We start from the raw sequence: 21,159 nt of genomic DNA, 5'->3' as shown, positions 1-21,159 counted from the left end.
AGAACACTAAGTTTGAATCCTGCCACACCGACTGCTGCGGTGTGAATCAGTTTTCTTATGAACTGAATCAAATCGCGCCTACTAATTTGACTCATTTGAAGCTAGTGACAGGGCTATATACAGTATCGAAAGCATCGAACGCTAAAGAACCGAATCGTTTGTGATGACGTAGTATCGAAAAAGAATCGAACCTTCGGTACACCGTGCAACTCTACCCTCCAACCTCTCGCAGTGGCCACATGCTCAAAGCCATGGTGTCTGCAGATTCCTCAAAAATGCTGAAAAACAGAAAATATAATAATAAAACGTATTAGCAGCAGTAGCTTGCACTGCTCGCGGGACAGACAACAGATCAATAAACCCTCCAGTCCAATCGAAAACAGGCAGGAAACAGACACTGAGAGGAATTACCAAAGCCAACAGGGGGTCTGTGACCTCATCTCACGCATACACAGACGTGTGGAATCCCCAAATCACAGGGCGGGGGCTAATGTAGGTCAAATGTTCATCAAAACCATGATTTATTTGACTGGCAAAGAGATATATATACATATTCGCATTCACTTTCTATAAAAATCAAGAGTGTTAAAAAGGGAGAAACTATCTATAATTTTTACTAGATTTTAAGAGCATTGTAGTCAGGATGTAATTGTTTTTAGGAACAAGAGTGTTTTGTTCATTGCACATCTGTGTTAGCAACAGATTTTAAGATGGGTCTTTTATGTAGGTTTATTGACAAACGTGTACATATAGTGTATTCCTCTGCTACTTTTATTTAGCACTGTTTTCATCACAAAAAAAAGCTAATAAATCAAATGAAGGGAAGGTAGTTGTTGGCTAAGTTTGTATACAATGTATTAAGGTCAGAAAGGAGTTATTTTGTCATTATTAGTGATATATATATATATATATATATAATGTGTTTGTGTGTATGAGGGAATTCTAAAGCAGACCTATTTTCCAACAGAAATTGAATCAACACAGTTACAAATAAACTACAATTATATGGACCAAAAAATCATTCTGTTTAAATCATACCTAAATAATATTATGCTTAACTGGAACAGTATGTTTGCTTGGATGTTAAAAATCTTCAGTGGTTAATACATATTTTATTCTTTGGAAAGCAGGGCAAAAAAGTTTAAATTCATTCAAACCAGTGGAAACCGTGCTCAAAATCCCTTTATTCAGCAAAATGTTTCATTATGTTCATATTATTTCAGTGCATCCCTACATTTAATGCAATATTGTACAACCTCAAAACCATCCTGATTGACCTTGAACATTCTGTAAACCATCAAAGATGGTTGTAGTCCCTACTTCACTGGAAGTAACCTGTTCAGTCATTTTACTACTTTATACCCGTATGTTAGAAGTGTATCTTTCACGTTACATATTATGAACATTCCTGGCCGCTTAGAGCAAGAAAAATATAATTTATATACAAGTTAGTTAATGCAAGTTAATTTATTCTGGGCTTATCACAGTGTGCACTTGATCCGGAGCATGTGGGCTTTATCAGCAACTTCAGGCAGCAGTTTCATTATTCCAGGGAAGTGAGCACACACACATTAACAGACCTATAAAAACAACCAGACACTGGATCTTCAGGTTCTGCACAAATAGACTCACATTCTCACACACCCCTGCACGTCGGAACAGCTCAGAACAGCTCAGGACTTCTCTGTCTGGAACGGATTTGGGAGGAACCGTAAACACGGTTAAAAATGAAGGTACTTTTTGCGTTTTGTGTTGTTGTAGGTCAACAAACCAGTGTTTTTGTGATTGTTTGAAACATGTATGTCTCATTTTACATTGGCTTAAAACTAACTGCTTATTTGTTAACTTAGAATTGGAATGTTCGGTTCCACCTTAAAAAGCGCAGCAGCAGTAACCTAGTTAGCTAGTTAGGTTAGCTGAGTTAACTAACATTAACCCAGCGTTAGCTAGGTTTAACTGCTGCACCATTTAAGGTGGAACGGAGAAATTAAAAATCAAGTCTAGCACCAACGTAGCAAAACATTTGGAATTTTATTGTAATTTATGCACTGTGCAGGTAAAATAAGGCTTTTTCTACGCACATAGCTTCACATATTTAGCTTTTAATAGCAAATATAAATGTAAAAAATCATAAGTAGAATATTGCTGCTAGACCTGCTAATAAAACGCTGCAGCTGCTACAGAAACCCCAATTTTGAACTGGTTTCACGTTAAAGTCGACTTTTCTCACCTGTTCTGTAAACTGACGACCCAAATGTGTCTTCTAACCTTATATACCTCTCCTCTTTTCGCTATCTAGGCAACGTTAACTTCTACTGAACACAGAACCCACATCCGTTTTGGATTTTTCCTCACGGTTCTGGGAAAAAGCCGAGGGGGGCGTGACCTTTGTTGACGCGCGGGAAAATTGGATCTGTGTGATTGGATGGTTAATGGTTAAAGTTAATTGACAGTTAAGGTTAAAGCAGCAGTGTCAGCGCCCCCACAGCAGAACATTATAAAAACGTCCTTACGGAAATTATTTTCCAGGAACATTTTAAAAACGTGTGGTTCACAAACCTAACGTTTCTCACATAACGTTCTCAGCTAATCGATTACTAACATTATTTTAACACTAAAAGTAACATTCCCAAAAAGTACAATTTTAACTTTTACACAAGTGGTGTTGCAGCGATGTTACCAGAACTTAAATAAGAAAAATATTAAATAAGGGCATCCAGAAAAGTTGACAGATTGAATGTTTTAGGAAAGTTAACTGTAACATTCAGAAAGATTCTAACCAAAAAAATGCATAGGCCGCATGCAAATTGCATTGAAAGTGATAAAAGGGTAGTTAACCAAAAAGTGAAAACAGTTGATGTTGTGTTAATTTCCCTGTGAAGTCAGATGTCCAATCTGAAAATCACATCAACCTGAGTTTATGGCTTTTCCCCTTAAATGTTTAAACCATTTTACACTATTTTAAAGATAAAAAAAACAGTTAGCTAAGGATTTTACCACATTTTTTTTACCAGTGTTTCTTGGCAAATTCAACTAAAATTTTCTTTTTATCCAAACACTCTGAAACACCAAATATGACCTTTTATAAGTCATCAACATTTCAATTAAAGACAACATTAACAGGTTCAAAGGTTCAAGAGAATAAATTGGCTATATTTCTATTGCAATAGTGGTGAGTAATGCATTATTACATTCATCATCGTTGCAAAAAAATTAGTTTGTAATTTTCTATAAAATTAGTCATTTCACACCAAACTCACTCAGTAGGAATGTTCACACCTCAACCACTGAGCTATACTGAAAATGATAAAACTGCTCGGTAATTACACAACGCTGTTCCTGTATGAAAGTGCCATCTTATTCTCTGTTAGAGGAAGTGGTCTGTGCTGCATTGAGTTTGTTTTGACTGTCTGTCTAGACCTCAAAACTTGCTCAGGTCCAGCTGTACAGAGAGACTGTCAACTGTGATAAAGGAGTAAACACTGCAAATAATCCTCATTTCTATTCAAATTGCTTCGATATTTTCATTCTGTGTTTGATGGAACATCAGGTTTGTTTATCACAGACATCTGGTAACAGTGTGTGGATATCTTTGAGACAGGTGTGTGAATACATGGAGCATGATGAATCTGGAGCGTGCTTGTATCTATCTATTTATTTATCTATCTATTTATATCTATCTACCTAAAGTGATTTGAGAATCCTTTTTAGTCCTTATTCACAGGACAAATACACGACAAAGACAAGATATTTAATGTTCAAACGGATACACTTTATTTGTTTTATTCCACAGATGAACAGGTTGTTCACAAAGTTAACTAAGCCTTTAAGGAAAGCTCCTTTTTTACCCAATCATTACTCTTACCTGTTTCCAGCTAACCTGTTCACCTGTGGAATGTTCCAAACAGGATTTTTTTCAGCGTTCCTTAATTTTACCAGTCTTTTGTTGCCCAAAACCTCTTTGTAACGTGTTGCAGGAGCAATTTCAAAATAAATGAGTATCCATTTGAACATTAAATATCTTGTCTTTGGAGTGTATTCAATTAAAATCATCATATTCCGCTTTTATTTATTTTTCACACAATGTCCACTTCGGTTTCTGAATTAGTTTCTCTAATTTTGCTATTTATAGGTATATGTTTGAGTAAAATGAACATTGTTGTTTTATTCTATAATTTGAGGACGATATTTCTCCCAAATTCTATATGCTTTCTGTTTCTGATTTTGTACAGACAGAATTGGTCCCCCACTGGTATCTCTCTGTCAAAGTGCTGCGAGGGCAATTCCACCATTCCCATGATTACAGTACGTCCTTCACACACACTCACATGTTTGGCTTCTTTGAAAGTCTGGCTTCTTTCAAGTGTCTATAATATATATGTCCTCAAACTGCGCTACATTAATATTTTTTTGTTTACATAAATTATTGTAAATTAAATATATTATAGTATACTATATCAAACTGTAATTTGCATTGTGTTAATACATCAATAACAATTAAAAAATTTGAAAATTGAAAAATTTTGAACTACACTTTATTCTACTTTATTCGATCAGCATGAGATATTTTTACCTTCATCAATTGATGTCCATGATATTAGTATTTATTTTTTGTTATTAATGTGATTAGGGCTTCATTCTAGTTGTTGTTATTATTAGAACTATATTCTCAAAATGAATGTTATTAAACTCTCGAGGAAACAAAGTAAATAGAATGTCATAATACACTACTTTAGGCAGGGTAGGCTGTGATGCTTGAGCACAGGTACAGTAGTTGTGACTGTTTGTTTGTTTGTTTTAATAGTTTTAACATCTAAAAATGAATAATGACTTGTTAAATTAATGTTATTCAAAAAGTCGTTAGCACTTCTGTCAAAACAAAGGTCAGAGTAAACAGCGTGTGGCTATATACGGCTATGGCCCAAAACCAGTTTATATTACTAACTGTGTATCTATACATATACTTTACATGAGTTGCCTGTGCAATGTGTATTGTAATTGAATAAAATCATATGATGTGATATGCAGGTGATTAACCTTTTTCACACCCATTTTCCCTCCTCTGATTCAACTAGTGTCAGAGTCTGACCTCTATGTCACTCTGCACCTGCCCACAGCCTCCACCCGTACACTTCGCACCAAATGTGTTCCTAACAGTAACACGCCCGAGTGGAACGATAATTTTCACTTTCGCGTGCCAAGCCAGGTGAAGGTAGGTTCAGGTCAAGGTAAATAAAAAACACTTTAGAGGTGCTGGACTTCCTGTAATAGGACTGTAAATAAACTCAAAAAGTATTTATCTCCAATATGTTAAATAAGCTCTGTAAAGCTACTGGATCAACAAGTAAATAACATGCTATAAATTAACTTAGTTGGGTTCAGTATCTGGAATAAATAAAAGTTCAGTAGGGTATTTGATCTTTGAAATAAACTAGAAATAGTATTCGATATCTAATATTAGGACCATAAAATGATGATAGATCTTTTTTTTAACTGAATATAAATTCAGTAGGGTACTGTACATCTATGGGGCAGAATATAAACAATGGGTTTTGGATCACCAGTATAAAACTCGGGGTAGCAGGCAGGCCCGTAGCCAGCATTGTTATGGGGGGGATCTTTTTCCCCCAAAAGTGGACTTCATTTGGCTCTCTACTCCAATGCCCCCTAAATACACGAGCACACTTCAAACCTTTTAATTTAGACATATTTTATTCATTATAAGTTTGTTGTGAATCTGTTGTTGCTGTCCTTATTTGTTCATCTGTTGCTCCCCACTGTTAACATAAATTTGATATAAATGTAAGTGTTACTCAAACTTCCTACATCTGTGATGTGACTTCATTGTCTGTCTCTGTTGCTCACCTCAGTTGTCTGTTGCTTTGTTCCATTGTCTCTGTTGCTGCCCTCCATTGTTTGTCTCTGATGTTGCTGTCCTTTATTGTCTATCTCTCTACTATTGACATAAATAGATAAGAATTACTTCACTATCGGTATTGTCATTAAAACTTAAACATGAATTAATAATAATATAAATTGAAGTGTTCTGTCTTATTCAAATCTTCCTACAACTGTGCTGGGACTTCGTTGCCTCCCCCCCTCCCTTCAGCTCGCTGAACTCGGCGCCTGATTGGCTGACAGAGCTCATTTGCATACCGTCTGGTCATTAGATATGCGTGGATTCGTGGAGCGACCAATAATCCGCTTTTAATAACGCGTTAAAGTTGATATTGTTTTTTTTCTGCCTCAAATTATTTAAAGCACTGTTTGGATATATGTGAGAATTACTGGTGACTGGATTGCGTTTTGAAGGTAAGAGTGTGGGGGAAGCGCTGGAGGGGGTTGGGTGTGTGTCTCGAGTGTCCTGAGGTAACTTAACGTTAAACACAAAGCGAAACACAAGCAGATTTAAACTCTAAACACAGTTCAGTAACCCGGAGAGGCAGACGGTTCGAATGGTGTATAACATGTCCGCATTCGATCAAATATGGACGTACGAAAAACCCAAATATGAAAATAATATTTCATAACTAGGCATATTTCGCCCTAAATGTTTATTTTCTGAAAGGAGATACGGCTAAATAGGCTAGATAACTGAAAAGCTTTAAAATGGCATATTGGGTGTCTATATTGAACCTATAAGTATTCATAAACACAGCCAGATATTAAATATGATATTTTTCTGGCCCGCCGGCGGGCCAGGGCGTGTTAAGAGGTTACACCTCTGTATTTTATATATGGCCTTAGGAGCAACAGGCATGTTGAGAGTAAAATACACCCTAGCTTGATCGTCAGCATTGCAAAGTGAGTGACTGAATGTTATTGTCACTTAACCTACATTTCTTAAAAATCAACTAAAATCCAGACTTTAGAGTTATCACAATAATAACAGTAATAATCCGGTGTTACATGTACAATTATACTATTGGGCTTAGCCGAGCCAGGTGTTCTGTCGAATTTTCCTACCTTGTCGAACCGTGCTGCCCCAATGTATATTTAACTGTAAAAATACAAAAGAAGCACTATTTTAGGGCATGTACCCAGTGATATTGCAGTAGATGTACGTTATTAGATTTGGATTGCATAATTCATTGTACCATGGCAAAGTTATAGTAAATATAGCTCATTACAAACTGCTTTTGTATTTTATTTATGATAATAAGTGTAATTTTTAGTTTCCATTTACACTTTTGTGCAATGACAGTGCGTCCAGGTTGTTTAATGCACATAAACCACCCCTAACCAGATTAATTATACATAAAACAGGAGAAATAATTAAATTGTGTAGGTCGGCGCATGCGCAGTACGTTTGGGAAGCATGTATCGATGGGTAGGAGAATTCGACAGAACACCGGCACTGTTAATACAGGGGAGTTGTAAAGAAATAGAAGCCCTGCACTCAGCAGCTTACCGATTTTGGGCCTTTTTTTGAACAAGTCACCAATATTTTGGGACAATGTTACCGCCGTTTTCTTCCGTTTTCGCTCCTTGTCTTCTTTTTTACCCATTTTCTCGAGTAACTTTCCCCTGATTCTTATTCTTTCCACAAGCTAAGAACAGAAATGGGGGAATTGCCGCCACCTACTGGATTGGTGTAAAACAGTCTGAACAAAATGTGTAAAGAGAAACATTAACATTTTTTCTTACTCGTCACTACTCTGGGGGCAGGAGGGGGGTTGGGGTGGCTGAGGGGGGGATGGGGGTGGATCGAACGAACCCTTCGATCCCCCCTGGCTACGGGCCTGGGCAGGGTATTGGATCCACATGTTAGGGCAGAATACAAAATTCAGTAAAGTGCTTTACTATTAAGACAGAAAATAAAGTCAGTAGGATATTGGAACTCCAGTAGTAGAACTGTAAATAAACTTAGTAGGATATTGGAACTCCATTAACTGTAAATAATCTCAGTAGGATGTTCAATCTCCAGTTCTATAACTGTAAATATTGTCAGTACGGTATTAGATTTCCAGTATTAGAACTGTAATTAATCTCAGGAGGGTGTTACAGTCATGTGAAAGAATTAGGATACCCCATGAAATTGTCAGCTCTTTATTAAGAAATGTTCACATATCAATGTCCAATCTTGTTTTTGTTTATTTCTGGAAAAGAAAGTTATTTAATTGCAATTAAACAACAAAAATAAAAAAAAAATTACTCATGAAACAAAAGTTATGAACAAAAATGCATATTATATTGGAAGCAGATGTTAGGACACCCTACCCTCTAATAACTAGTGTTGCCCCCTTTGGCTGAAATAACACTAGTTAGATGCCTCTTGTGGCCACCTACCAATCTCTGACATCGATCTGAAGAAAGTTTGCCCCACTCCTCAACCCAGAATTCTTTCAGCTGTGAGAGGTTTGAGCGGCTTCTTGCATATAGCATTGTATAGCTCGTTTTAAATCACTCCACAGCATCTCAACTGGATTGAGATCTGTACTTTGACTTAACCATTCCAGGACTCTCCACTACTTAGTTTTTAGCCAGTCCTTGGTGGATTTACTGGTATGTTTTGGGTCATTTTCATGTTGCAAGGTCCAGTTCCACTTCAGCTTACTTTTTTTTTTACAGATTCACATGTTCCTCAAGCACCCTCTGATACACAGCAGAATTCACAGTGGAATTTTATAATAGTGAGCTGGCCAACAATGCAAAGCATTTCCAAACCATGACACTTACACCTCCATGCTTCACAGTTGGTATGAGGTTCTTTCCTTGGAATGCTGTATTTGGTTTACGCCAAACATGTATTTAGTTCTGGTGTCCAAATAATTCAACTTAAGTCTCATCTGTCCAAATAACATTATTCCAGAAGTCCTGGTCTTAGTCTGCATTCTCTCTGGCAAACTTCAGTCTGGTCTTAATGTTTTTCTTAGAGAGCAAAGGTTTCCTCTTCGCACAACTCCCATTAAAATTATACTTGTGTAGTCTCTTTCTGATAGTTGAGCCATGCACTTTCACATCGACAGTAGCAAGAGCCTGCTGTAGGTCCTGTGATGAAATTTTAGGATTTTTCATGACTTCTTTAGCATCTTACAGTCTGCTCTGGAGATGAAACTTGCTTGGACGGCCAGACCTGGGTATGGTCACAGGTTTTTTTGAATGTCCTTCACTTGTAAACAGCCACAATCTTCCTTCTGAGGGCCTCAGGCAGCACTTTGGATCTCACCATGGTGCTCACTTATACTTTAACACTCAGGGACACACCAAAGTAAATTTCTGAGGTCTAATTAAGGCAAGCCTCATTTAAAATGCTGGGTAACAATGTTCTGATCATGTGCACCTGATGTGATACACCTGTGTGTGATCTTAACTATTTTAAGTGGGTCAATATATAGGGGTGTCACAATTAGTTTCTTACCAGAAATTGTATTCTTTTTAAATTACAGAAATTTTTAAGGATTTTTTTTTTTTTTTTACAGAAAAAGTTGTAAAAAGGCTTTTAATTGTTTAGTTATATTACTTGGATCTCTCAGTACTGTTAAAATTGATATTAAATATACACATGGCCAAATATGTTAAGAAATATACAGGCTTTCATAGGGTGTCCTAATTTTTCACATGACAGTATATCTCTAGTATTAGAACTGTAAATAATCTCAGGATCTTCAGGATTAAAATGTAAAGGGGTTCTCTGTATGTTCATGTAGAATAAAATGCAGTTATTGGGCAATACATTGCCTACTGTATGGAAATACAATACATACCATTACATTCCAAACAAACTGTAAACAGCATAATTTAGGATTTAATGATTATTTGGAGTTAAGCTACAAAAAAATAAATATATCTTTTGTCTGCTTCTTCAGAATATTCTGGAGCTAAACATTTATGACCAAGACATACTGAAAGATGACCTCTGCACCAGTATCCTGTTTGACATCAGCAATCTCACCCTGGGAGAGAAGGAGACCAAAGTCTTCATCACTGATGACAAGGTCAGAATGTGTTTGACCTTAGAACTTTCCCTTCTAGTTACAGTATGACAAAATAATGTATTTATCAAACGTTTATGTGGTAATACTTTGGTTTCATTACTCAGAATTTTTAACTTGGACACCTTATCAGAATGCTAGTAAATGTTGAGTAAATACTGTGTGGTTTTGATTAAGAAGTGCAGCTTAAGTATAACAGAAGTAAAACAAGCACCCATTGAGCTTCTCAGTGTTTCACTTAGGGCAAGCAGGATGTGCTGAAGAGTGAAAAGGTAAGTGAAACTTGCATGGGAGAGTTTGCATGCAGCAGAGTGGAGAAGCAGAAGGACTGGGGCTGTCGTCTTTGGGCTTTAGATTAGGGGGCAGAGGCTGAAAGCTCACACTTTAAATCAGACAATTGACCAAAATGTTAATAAAGTCAATAAGGTGTTGGATCTCCAGTATTAATACTAAAATATACTCAGTAGGGTGTTGGATTTCAAGTATTACATCTGTAAATAAACTCAGCAGGGTTTTGGATCTCCAGTTTAAAGACTAAAAATATACTCTGTAGGGTATTGGATCTCAAGTATTAGATCTGTAAATAAACTCAGTAGGGTATTGGATCTCCAGTATTAAAACTGAAAATATACTCAGTTGGGTATAGACCACTGAAGTCATGCGTCATTCTGTAGTGCTCGTACTGCTTCCGTGTCTAAGCGGTTTTTCCCTATGAGAAAAATGAATGGGCTTTTCAAAAACCCACTTCTATCACATTCTTTGGTAAATAAATCTGTTCAGACCCCTATACGTTTTATTCTGTGTACATTTTACTCCAGAACATTAGTGGATCCTCTGAATTTCGAGATCATTTAAGGGTATCTTTTTTTACAGTCTCTGACTTGGATGGCTTAGACACGGAACCCCAAAGAAGCCCCAAATATGGGCATAAACAACATGGCGCTGACTACAAAATGACAACACGACTTCAGTGGTCTATGGGAACTCCAGTAGTAGGACTGACAAAATACTAAGTAGAGTATTGGATCACCAGTTTTAAGACTGAAAATACACTCAGTAGGGTATTGAATCTCCAGTATTAGATCTGTAAATAAACCCAATAGTGTATTAGATCTTAAGAATTACGACTGAAAATACACTGAAATTTGACTCGACTTTAGTTCTGCATTAAAGGTAATATAGCTAACCAGATGGTAAAGAGAAGTTCTTTAAAAGTACATTGTGAATATTTTCCCCTTTTATTAGCCCAAACCGTGTTGTCCAGATCATAATTAATTAAGACATTTTGAGTGTTTAGCCTCTGTAGCTAAGCAAATGGAGTCATCAGGCTTAGCCAACAAATAATGGAAGACCATGGTGCTAACTGCAGGCCTAACTCATTTTACTCTCTCCTCTAATTATAAGTATAAAATATAACAGACGTTCAAGGTTTCAAGATACCTGCTACTGATTAATCTAACAATCATTTAAGAAAAGGGTCTGTCTGATTATAATTAATATTCATCTCAGCTATTCTTCTCAGAAAGTATTGTGTGAGCTTTCACCCACAGCCACTTGAGTGTTGTTTCTTAAGAAGTGAAGGACTAACAGCATGACCACGACTAACCTGGGAGTGAAGTAATTCTGTGTATAAGTGTTTCTGTAAGGCAGTGTTAGTAATGAACTGCTGTTCTGGTTTATTTGCAGACTAAAGACGAGCTGTGGGTGGAGTTTGAGGTTACTGAGAGGTATGTGTAAAACTTAACCTCCAGTAAAATCTAATGAATGTTAGCACATCAGTAGCGTATAAGACCTCTAGTATTAGGACTGTTAATAATCTCAGTAGGGTATTAGAGCTCTTGTATTAGAACTGTACATAATCTCAGTAGGGTATTAGATCTCTAGTATTAGAACTGTTAATAATCCCAGTAGGGTATTAGGTCTCTAGTATTAGAACTGTTAATAATCTCAATAGGGTATAGATCTCTAGTATTAGAACTGTGCATAATCTCAATGGGGTATTAGATCTCCAGTATTGAAACAGTACATAATTTCAGTAGGGTATAAAAGCTCTAGTATTAGAATTGTACATAATCTCAGTGGGGTATTAGATCTCTAGTATTAGAACTCTACATAATCTCAGTAGGGTATAAGATTTTTAGTATTAGAACCGTAAATAATCTCAGTAGGTTATTAGATCTCTAGTATTAGAACCGTAAATAATCTCAGTGGGGTATTAGTTCTCTAGTATTAGAATTGTACATAATTTCAGTAGGGTATCAGAGCTCTAGTATTAGAACTGTACATAATCTCAGTAGGGTATTAGATCTCTAGTATTAGAATTGTCAATAATTTTAGTAGGGTATTAGATATCTAAAATTAGAACTGTACATAATTTCAGTAGAGTATTCAATCTGTTGTATTAGAAATGTAAATTATCTTAGTGGGGTATTATATCTCTAGTATTAGAATTGTTAATAATCTCAGTAGGGTATTAGATCTCTAGTATTAGAACTGTACATAATTTCAGTAGTGTAAGAGAGTTTTTGGAATAGAATAAAATTTTGTGTGTGAATGTCCTGATGATCTATTCAACTAATTGTAGTATTAAAGTGATATAATACATGTATTGGGCAAAACTATAAAATGTAAACTAGATTCTAGTACTCTGTTGGGCCACCTGTGGTCTGGAAACAAGGTAAAGTACATTTGGGCATGTAGAATTACAGGTTCCATATGGCATTCTGTGGACCTTTTAACCACAGATGTTGCAGCTGGACCTGTAGATCATGCATTCCTGTAGGTTGCCAAAGCTGGTGTCCTAGCTGGTCCCATAAATGCTTGATTGGCAAAAATCTGGCAACCAGGCAAGCCAAGAAAGCACTCTGGTGTAGAGATTCCTGAGAAACCCTTGCTGTGTGTGGGTGAGCATTATCCTGCTGACAAATGCTATCTGAAAGTCCTGCTATGAGAAGCAGCAACACGTGTCTGCTGGATCTTCTGCACATTTTCCTATAATGTTGGTGTCCCTTGTATCATTACTAAGGTTGACAAAACTGTCATATTAGATTGATTCTCAGGTCGTTAATCATACCAGTACTTAGGGCAGTGTGTTGCTCCACAGGAAAGGCAGGATTCCAGCGCTCACCACAAAAAAAAGGAGTGAACAGCATTGTTACTCATTACTGAGGTAGAAGAATAGATATTAGGGTTAAGGACAAAAGCTTAAGCCATGCCACCGGGTCATATAGTGCTCTACTCACAAACACACTTTTCTAAAAAGCCATAATGATGTTGTAAATTTGGTATGCACTAGGCTTCCTGTTTCAGCTGCAAATACGCCCATTAAAAATCAATGTATTTTAGTAGAATGTAAATATATTAAAGAAGCTTAGTTGGACGTTTGGCTCGAGTTCTCTTGAGTCTCTCCTACGGATCATATTTGTACTAGACTATGTCAGTGATGAATCGTTTAAACCAATAGGGTGTCAGAATGGTATGCGTTTATACTTCTCACCCAACCACCATCAGATTTACTCTATCTGAATGGAGAGATTTATCTGGATAGGGGTTTTATTTAAAGATGAGAAGCCAGAAAGAAAACAAGCTGACATGAAATAGGATGAACAAGGTTATTTTTAAAATGTAAGGCGTAAATGTAAAATATTTACTCCAGTAAAGTATAGATAACCTACATCTCTACTTAAATAAGGTAATGAAGTAATTGTATTCCATTACTTGACAGCTCTAAACACAATGCCTCTATACGATTGACAGATCCCTAATAGAAACTTAATTTGTTGCTAAAGACTACACGATTCCACTCCGTAGCAGTCCAGGTTTCTTGTTCATGACGTCAAGGCAAATGAAGGAGATGGTGACTGCCTGATGGTTCATCTAAACAAATATTCTTGTTTTATATAACTTTTACATAACTGCCTAGTAATCTTTACATAACTGCTTAAAGCATTACTGCATGCCGAGTTTTGCAACAATAGAGGATTGTTTTTTTGTCATAAGTGTAGCTGAGTAATCAACACAAAGATAAGTTAAACAACATGCCAATACACTGCAGTTTCATCATCAACTAGATGTTAGAACATTGCTATAAGGGTGATTTGATTGCATTTCAACTCCTATGAGCATCAGTGAGGTCAGGTGGGTAGTCCTGCTGATTAGTCATTAGTGATTCCTTTTTTTGATGGAGCTCCACCAGTCCACAGGAGCTCCACTGTGACTAACATCTGATTAGCCTCTTTAGCTCAGTTGTTAAATTAAGCTGATTTAAATATCTGTGTTTGTGTTTCAGTCCCGAAGAACCTGGACAGTACATCACCAATGGAGTTTTAGTGGTAAGAACACAGACGTGGTGCAGTGGCTTAGTTAATTAGCTAGAGTTTGAGTATAACAAATAGATTTGCATGTTTTAATATGCTTTGGGCATATGAACTTATTGGCTACTTTATCAGAAACACCACCCCTTTTGTAGCTAAATTTTTCTGGTGAGGAATTCATCACTAGAGACTGTAGTTCATCTGAGGATTCACAGTTTGTTAGCCATCCTCTAGCTGGTCAGTTCTGACCGGAGGGTCACTCTTTTCTGTGTATATAGGTGTAGTTGATTTCCAATAAAGTGGCCACCAGGCCATCGGTCTAAAGCGCTGCCACTATGAGCGGGAGGTCGCAGGTTACAAAAGGGTGATGTCCGCAGCACAGGGCGTCTGTGAGCTGATGTATCAGAACCGAGTCGCTGTGCTTTCCTCCAAGCGTGCTGGCTGCTTGGCAATGCTGCATCAGCAGCAGCTCGAAAAGAAGCGGTGGCTAAATTCACATGTATCGGAGGCAGCCTGTGTTAGTCTTCACCCTCCTGGTGTGTTGGGGCATCACTAGTGATAGGGGGAGCCTTAATGAGTGGGTTGGGTAAATGGCTATGTAAATTGGGAAGAAAATGGAAAAAATCAGAAATAAAATTGTAAAAAAAAAAAAAAAGTGGCCACCAAGTGGAAGTACAGTAGAGAAGTAGGGGTTTCTGATAAAGTGGCCAGTGAAACGAAGTGTAAGTTAGGTGTTTTCCTGTAATTGCAGGCAGCCCCATTGACTGCTTTGGATGTGAAAATAGACAAGCTGCCACTAACTAAAGGTGAGATCATTTATTTTTGTATGAACTATTTCTAACTCAATTATCTCAACAGCAAAACAGAGGGAACTATGTGGAAACTGAATTAGGATTCTTACAGTGTGTGTGTATATGTTTATATATATATATATATATATATATATATGTGGTGTCAATCGACGTAAAAAATGTAAGCTGATTAATCACAACAATATTCTGTGATACAATAATGTGATTAATCGCATTTGTTCTCCTTAAAAGGCAAGTTTTTATAGTGGATATTTAAATGAAATTTAAATGTAAATTAAACAATGTAAAATGCAATTATATTTTTATTAGTGGTGTCAATTAAAATAGTAGTATATACTTGTATGTTTGAGGGGCAGGACAAAAACAATGTGTGGCGCTGAAAAAAAAATTCATGACCTTTAACTTTTTGTAAACTCAGCTTGGTTGTAAGGATTTCTGAAATAAAACTTAATTAACTGAGTACAAAAATCTCCGGTAGTGTTTGACATTGCACACTTGCACACAATGAACTACAGACGTAATTTGCAGACAACCAAACAAAGAACAGTTACAGAGTAACATCTGTAAACAGCTGTAAAAGTAAATGTGAGAATGCCTTTTAAATACAAAAAGAATATCACTCTTTAGTTTTTAAAGAGACAGAGTGAACAGTCGTTGGAGTAAGTTGGATGAGAACTTTTAGATGACAGACTATAAAAGTTGGAAACACTGCTGGGATCATGCAAATAAGCTGATTTCCCTATCCTCTTCAATTTTATTCTTTAATAAATAGTAAAATGTTTTGCCTGATTCTCTGTCCTGTTATCACGTTCTGTAAAGCTGCATTGCGATAACAAGGAGAGTACATAAATGTGAAAGTTACTTAAGTAATTTAATACGAATTTCAGATAAAAAATATTAATGTGTTACTGTTTAAAGATTAATCGCACACACGTTAATGCCGACAGCCCTATTATATATAAGTCTGTGTTTTTGTCTTGGTTTTAGTTGGCCAGGACCTGGTGTTAAAGCTAAGAGGGGCATATAAAGAAGACCAGGTCATCTCACTTCCAAAAAATGCTGAGTTCCTGCAGATGATACGTTATTACATCAACAGAGAGCTGGAGACTGAGATTGGACTCAGAACACACTGTTTAGAGGTTTGTGTTAAAGCCAGTACAGTTCTAGCAGGAAAACTCTAGAAACAAAGTGCAGCAAGAAAGATTTAATCCCAATAAACACGTATGACAATTAGTAATAGTGAATATAGTGTATATAGAGTCTTTGGCGAAAGCCCCGTCGAAGCCCAGGTCCGCAGCGTCTGGAACCTCGCAGATCCTGCCGTACTTGTACGGCGGGGGCGGAGCCTATCCCCAAAAATATAAAAAGATATAATTACCCACAGGAGGATCCTTTACCTGGTTTACGTATTCTGGAAGGAAAACAGTTATAAACAAGCTTGAATAAGGTGTTCAAGATTAAAGTGTTATTTGCTGAGTACGTGTGCATTACAGTAGTTGCGCTCATGTTTTGATAGCATACATTTATTAGGTTCGTTGTATACAAAGTACTTGTATACACTGCTTGAGGCTATTTTAGAAGCGTATGATAAGCGTAACGTTGACGTGATCAGCATGAGAAAACACTGCGGACTAACAATACATTAAGCCTTTGAGGGGCACAACTTTTGGACGCCGTCGTAGCAAAACGCGGACTACGAGTCCAAAGGGAATAAGAGCGGGCACGGCCCGCTGTGCAGAAAAAACTCAGACTAGGAGTCTATGAGCATAGGAACGGGCACGGCCCGTGTTGATATCTAGGAGCATAAGGAGTAGGATATTTGAGCGAGCGCGAGCTGTCGTGGCAGTACGTTATAAGAGTATATTCATTTGACGTCTGTATAAAAATCTTACAACCGCCTCCAGTTGTTTGCAATTAAATAGATATATTAAATAGATATATAAATAAATAGATATATATGTACATAAATTACTTACTCAAACATCAGGTATCCCGAACAAGATGGGTGAGGGTATCGCAGCAGCGCGGACTACGAGTCCAGTGGGTATTTAGAGCGGGCACGGCCCGCGATCGCAGCAGCGCGGACTACGAGTCCAGGGTTAATAGAGCGGGCACGGCCCGTGATCGCAGCAGCGCGGACTACGAGTCCAGTGGGTATTAGGGCGGGCACGGCCCGAGAATTAAACTTTCCATTATCATTGACTGTTATAACATTTTACTGATGATTGTTATTAGACACCTTGTAAGTCATGATGCGAACAAAGCAAATATAACAGGGGAAGCGAAATTAATGTCAAAACAAATGTCTGGAAGCACCAAATGCAGAACCAAGGACAGACTGTCCTTGGAGAACACCCCCAAAACCAAAGGACCAGGGAAATTAACATCAGCACAAACCATAAGACATAAAGCAACGACAAACCGGATCGGATACTTAACATTGAGGCACGGAATTTGCACAGCAGTACGTCGAAGCAACCCGTGATCGGTAAATGCGCAAAACTTCGGCCACTAAAAAAGTTTCAAGGCAATAGCAATCGCTGCCCACGGCGTTGATTAATATGTTAAAACACGGAATCGTAAAAGTAGAATTTCTGCAAGAAATGTACATGCCAATCATGAAACAAAACATAGCACAGGCAACACAAAATTAACCCAATAAAAGGCAGCAAATCACCAGAATGAGACCAGGTACGGAGTCAGTGCAGTCCACGAATCACGTAATCGAGAACCTGTGCAGTACTGTACATACAAGCAGCATCGGACACGAGTCCAATCAAGCGGAGCGGGCACGGCCCGAGACAATAAACAACGCGAACTGCGAGTACGGTAAAGCATTAGAGCGGGCACGGCCCGAGACAATAAACAACGCGTACTGCGAGTACGGTAAAGCATTAGAGCTGGCACGGCCCGAGATAATAAACCACGCGGACTGCGAGCCAGTAAAGCATTAGAGCGGGCACGGCCCGAGATAATAAACCACGCGGACTGCGAGCCAGTAAAGCATTAGAGCGGGCACGGCCCGAGATTATAAACGATGCGGACTGCGAGAATAGCAAACCATTAAAGCGGGCACGGCCCGAGATAAGAAACCGCGCAGACTGCGAGCCATTAAAGCATTACAGAGCGGGCACGGCCCGAGATTATGAACAACGCGAACTGAGAGTACGGTAAAGCATCAGAGCGGGCACAGCCCGAGATAATAAACGATGCGGACTGCGCGTACAGTAAACCATTAGAGCGGGCGCGGCCCGAGATAGTAAACAACGCGGACTGCGAGTACAGTAAACCATTAGAGCGGGCGCGGCCCGAGATAATAAACAACGCGGACTGCGAGTACAGTAAACCATTAGAGCGGGCACGGCCCGAGATCAGAAACAACGCGGGCTGCGAGTACAGCAAAGCATTAGAGCGGGCACGGCCCGAGGTAAACAACGCGGACAGCGAGTCATTAAAGCATTAGAGCGGGCACGGCCCGAGATAATAGGCAGCGCAGAAAGCGAGACATTAAAGCAGTAAGTAGAGCAGGCACGGCCCGAGACAATAAGCAGCACGGAAGCGAGTACAGAAAAGCAATTGAACGGGTACGGTCCGAGATAAGAAGCAGCGCAATAGGCACTTGCGACGAGCAAAACAGCTGCATAACAATGCTTTACAACAAAAAACGTATTACAACCAATTATGAAATTTACAAAATAGCGCCACTTCGACAAAATAACTTAAAACAAATGAAACAGTCAATACAATCACCCAATACGAAAAAGTATTAAAGCAGCTCCATAACAAAAAAGTGCCACAATACAAATATCAAATACAGTGCTTCAAAATTAATGTGTAAAATACGAAGGTATATAAAATGGAGAAAACGGCACCCATAATAGAGCCGGTTCCAATAGGTGACTTCGAAGAGTCGGCTCCAGAGCCGGATCGATCGCGAACGACACATCAATAACATTCAGCAACAGTAAAGCCCAAGACCGATAAACGAACCATAGGAGCGTCGCGAGAATGAGATCACAACGAACGAGGATTAACCAAGTACACTAAGTTTATTCATCATCGATCAAATTAGGTTTTGGTGCTGCATGAACGAAACACTTTGCAAGCAGTGCCTGAAGGGTCAGCTCCACTGAGGCGTGGGCGAGTGTGTGTGGACAGTAGGAAGGGAGCAGGCTATCAGCGCCACATTGCCGGTTCAATTTAATTTCGAGCACTAAACGTAAGCAACACAAGCAGGCGTGCGGAGCGGCAGAAACGTAAAAAAACGGAGGGCGGGCGCGGGGCTAAAACTATCGGGTGCCAGCAGGAGCGGGTTTAAAAACAGCCATCCAGCCCAGACTTCTCGAGCGAAGCGTACAAACTCAGCCACAGGCACCGGACAGAGCCGTGGAAAACGCAGAAACACCAAGCAACTATCCGAACACCGCCGAGAAAAGCCTCAGCACTAGACCAGAACGCCACAGAATCGACACTGAGCCGAAACAACCAGCACGATTCAGCACAGGGCTGCGAGCCGAGACAAAGCGTCGGAGCAGCAAGCCTCAAAGGCAAGCGCGACACGGTCACGTGATCCAGCAAAACAGGAACCCAGACCGCCAACAGCAAACACAGCGAAGATCCAACCAAAACGCCAGCGACAGAACAGAGAGCAATACAAACCAACATGGATCCTACGAGCAGGAAATCGAGCCAACTACGAACGAGCAGCCACGCAGACGGGCGAAAACGGCAAACGGAGAGCAGGCAATGACAAACGGCAGAAACACCATGAAGCCACGCGGCAACGACCGGCGCCCGAAAACGTATGTCAGCGTCTGCAACCAGGGGAGAACAGGTATGAGGGAGGTCTTTTAAGGACAGGTGGGAGTTGGTGATTGGCTGAGAAAAGTGGCGTGATTTCGAGTTTCCCGCTAGAACCTACGCGGAGCTTTCAGTTCTGAAAGCCACTGTTGTCTGCTGGGTTACTCTGGCTCCTCAGGGCCTCCAGTGAAAATGTACAAAGTACTGTATGTTTTATGAATATCTTCCTATAGAGACACCAGAGTCTAATAAATGTCAAATTGTCAATGCTGTGTTTTGTACTTGTATTGCCTTCCTCTCGATGTAGACTATGTGGTCCTAAATGAAGTTTAGGATAATATGAACATCAGCATAACCCTGACTAATCACAAGGCTGCTATGGCTCAACCCTCTCTTTAATCTGAGCAACCTTAGCACCTAAAACTAAATCAGATTTTTTTTAAGCATTTTATGCCGGGTTCATACAACACAAGTTTCAGAGTGGTCAACTGTGCTCTTCACACTGTAACAGTTTGTAAACTTGTCTTATAAAATGTGCAGTCAAACTCTATACATTGCAAAAAAAAAAAAAGAAAATAGCAAATGAAATTATCTAGGTTCAAGGCACTAATCTTATTTTTTTCTCTAATAAGAATTTGCATCTTACTAATTGGGCACGTTACTTTAAAAAGGAAATGAGTTATAGTTACAAGTTACTTCTCCAAAAAGTAACTGAGTTACTAACTGAGTTACTCCACTATAAAAGTAATTAGTTACCAGTAAAAGTAACTATTGCGTTACTTTTGTGTTACTCACCCCCGAAACCCCCCCCCCCCTCCCCCCGGCCCCCACCTTCTCAGAGAATGTTTCATAAGCCAGATGAATAGAGTGCACGACAGCAAAGACAACAATCAAATGGTAACAGCGTTATAATGACAGTCATAGTAATTAGTTAGATTACTCGTTACTGAAAAGAGTAACGGCGTTAGTAACGCCGCTATTTCCATCACTGCTAATTAGTGTAATGTAAGTTAGTGTAATGATCTTAATACATCTTAATTATAATTTACACCTTATTTCAAGTAATTTGAATGCAAAATAAGCATGAAAAGTCACCAGTCAAGTTATTCTGACTTTTGAATCCTAATTAATAACAACAAAAAAGCGATTTCGCTCAATTTAAGTCATTTTCAGTGGAAAGACTGCTTATTTTAAGAACTCTTACCAAGAAAAATTTGTTTGCCCCATTGGCAGTTTTTCTTTGCTTAATATAAGCAAATACACCTCAATTTACATATAATTTGTCTAGTTTTTGCTAAT

At 38.6% G+C, this 21,159-nt stretch overlaps 1 protein-coding gene across 4 annotated transcripts in view; it reads left to right on the top strand.

Moving 5' to 3' along the window:
* Positions 1–1,576: 1,576 nt before the first annotated feature.
* The window catches only part of pla2g4f.1 (phospholipase A2, group IVF, tandem duplicate 1), a 29,294-nt gene continuing 9,711 nt past the window's right edge, over positions 1,577–21,159 (top strand). Inside the window, exons 1-9 of one of the 4 annotated variants that reach the window (XM_022672791.2) lie at positions 1,577–1,733; positions 4,233–4,305; positions 5,076–5,212; positions 9,810–9,938; positions 10,187–10,207; positions 11,622–11,662; positions 14,224–14,266; positions 15,000–15,054; positions 16,048–16,199. In XM_022672791.2, the coding sequence (XP_022528512.2) occupies positions 1,728–1,733; positions 4,233–4,305; positions 5,076–5,212; positions 9,810–9,938; positions 10,187–10,207; positions 11,622–11,662; positions 14,224–14,266; positions 15,000–15,054; positions 16,048–16,199 (657 nt within the window). In that variant the 5' untranslated portion in view covers positions 1,577–1,727. Of the gene's footprint in view, positions 1,734–4,232; positions 4,306–5,075; positions 5,213–9,809; positions 9,939–10,177; positions 10,208–11,621; positions 11,663–14,223; positions 14,267–14,999; positions 15,055–16,047; positions 16,200–21,159 lie in introns of all 4 variants that reach the window. The other 3 variants (XM_022672790.2, XM_022672792.2, XM_049464001.1) reach the window with 3 other exon arrangements.

The sequence above is a fragment of the Astyanax mexicanus genome, chromosome 14 (genome assembly GCF_023375975.1).
Source record: "Astyanax mexicanus isolate ESR-SI-001 chromosome 14, AstMex3_surface, whole genome shotgun sequence".
Lineage (NCBI taxonomy): Eukaryota > Metazoa > Chordata > Actinopteri > Characiformes > Acestrorhamphidae > Astyanax > Astyanax mexicanus.
Note: the sequence above shows the minus strand (reverse complement) of the source record. Positions and strands in the feature narration are given on the sequence as shown.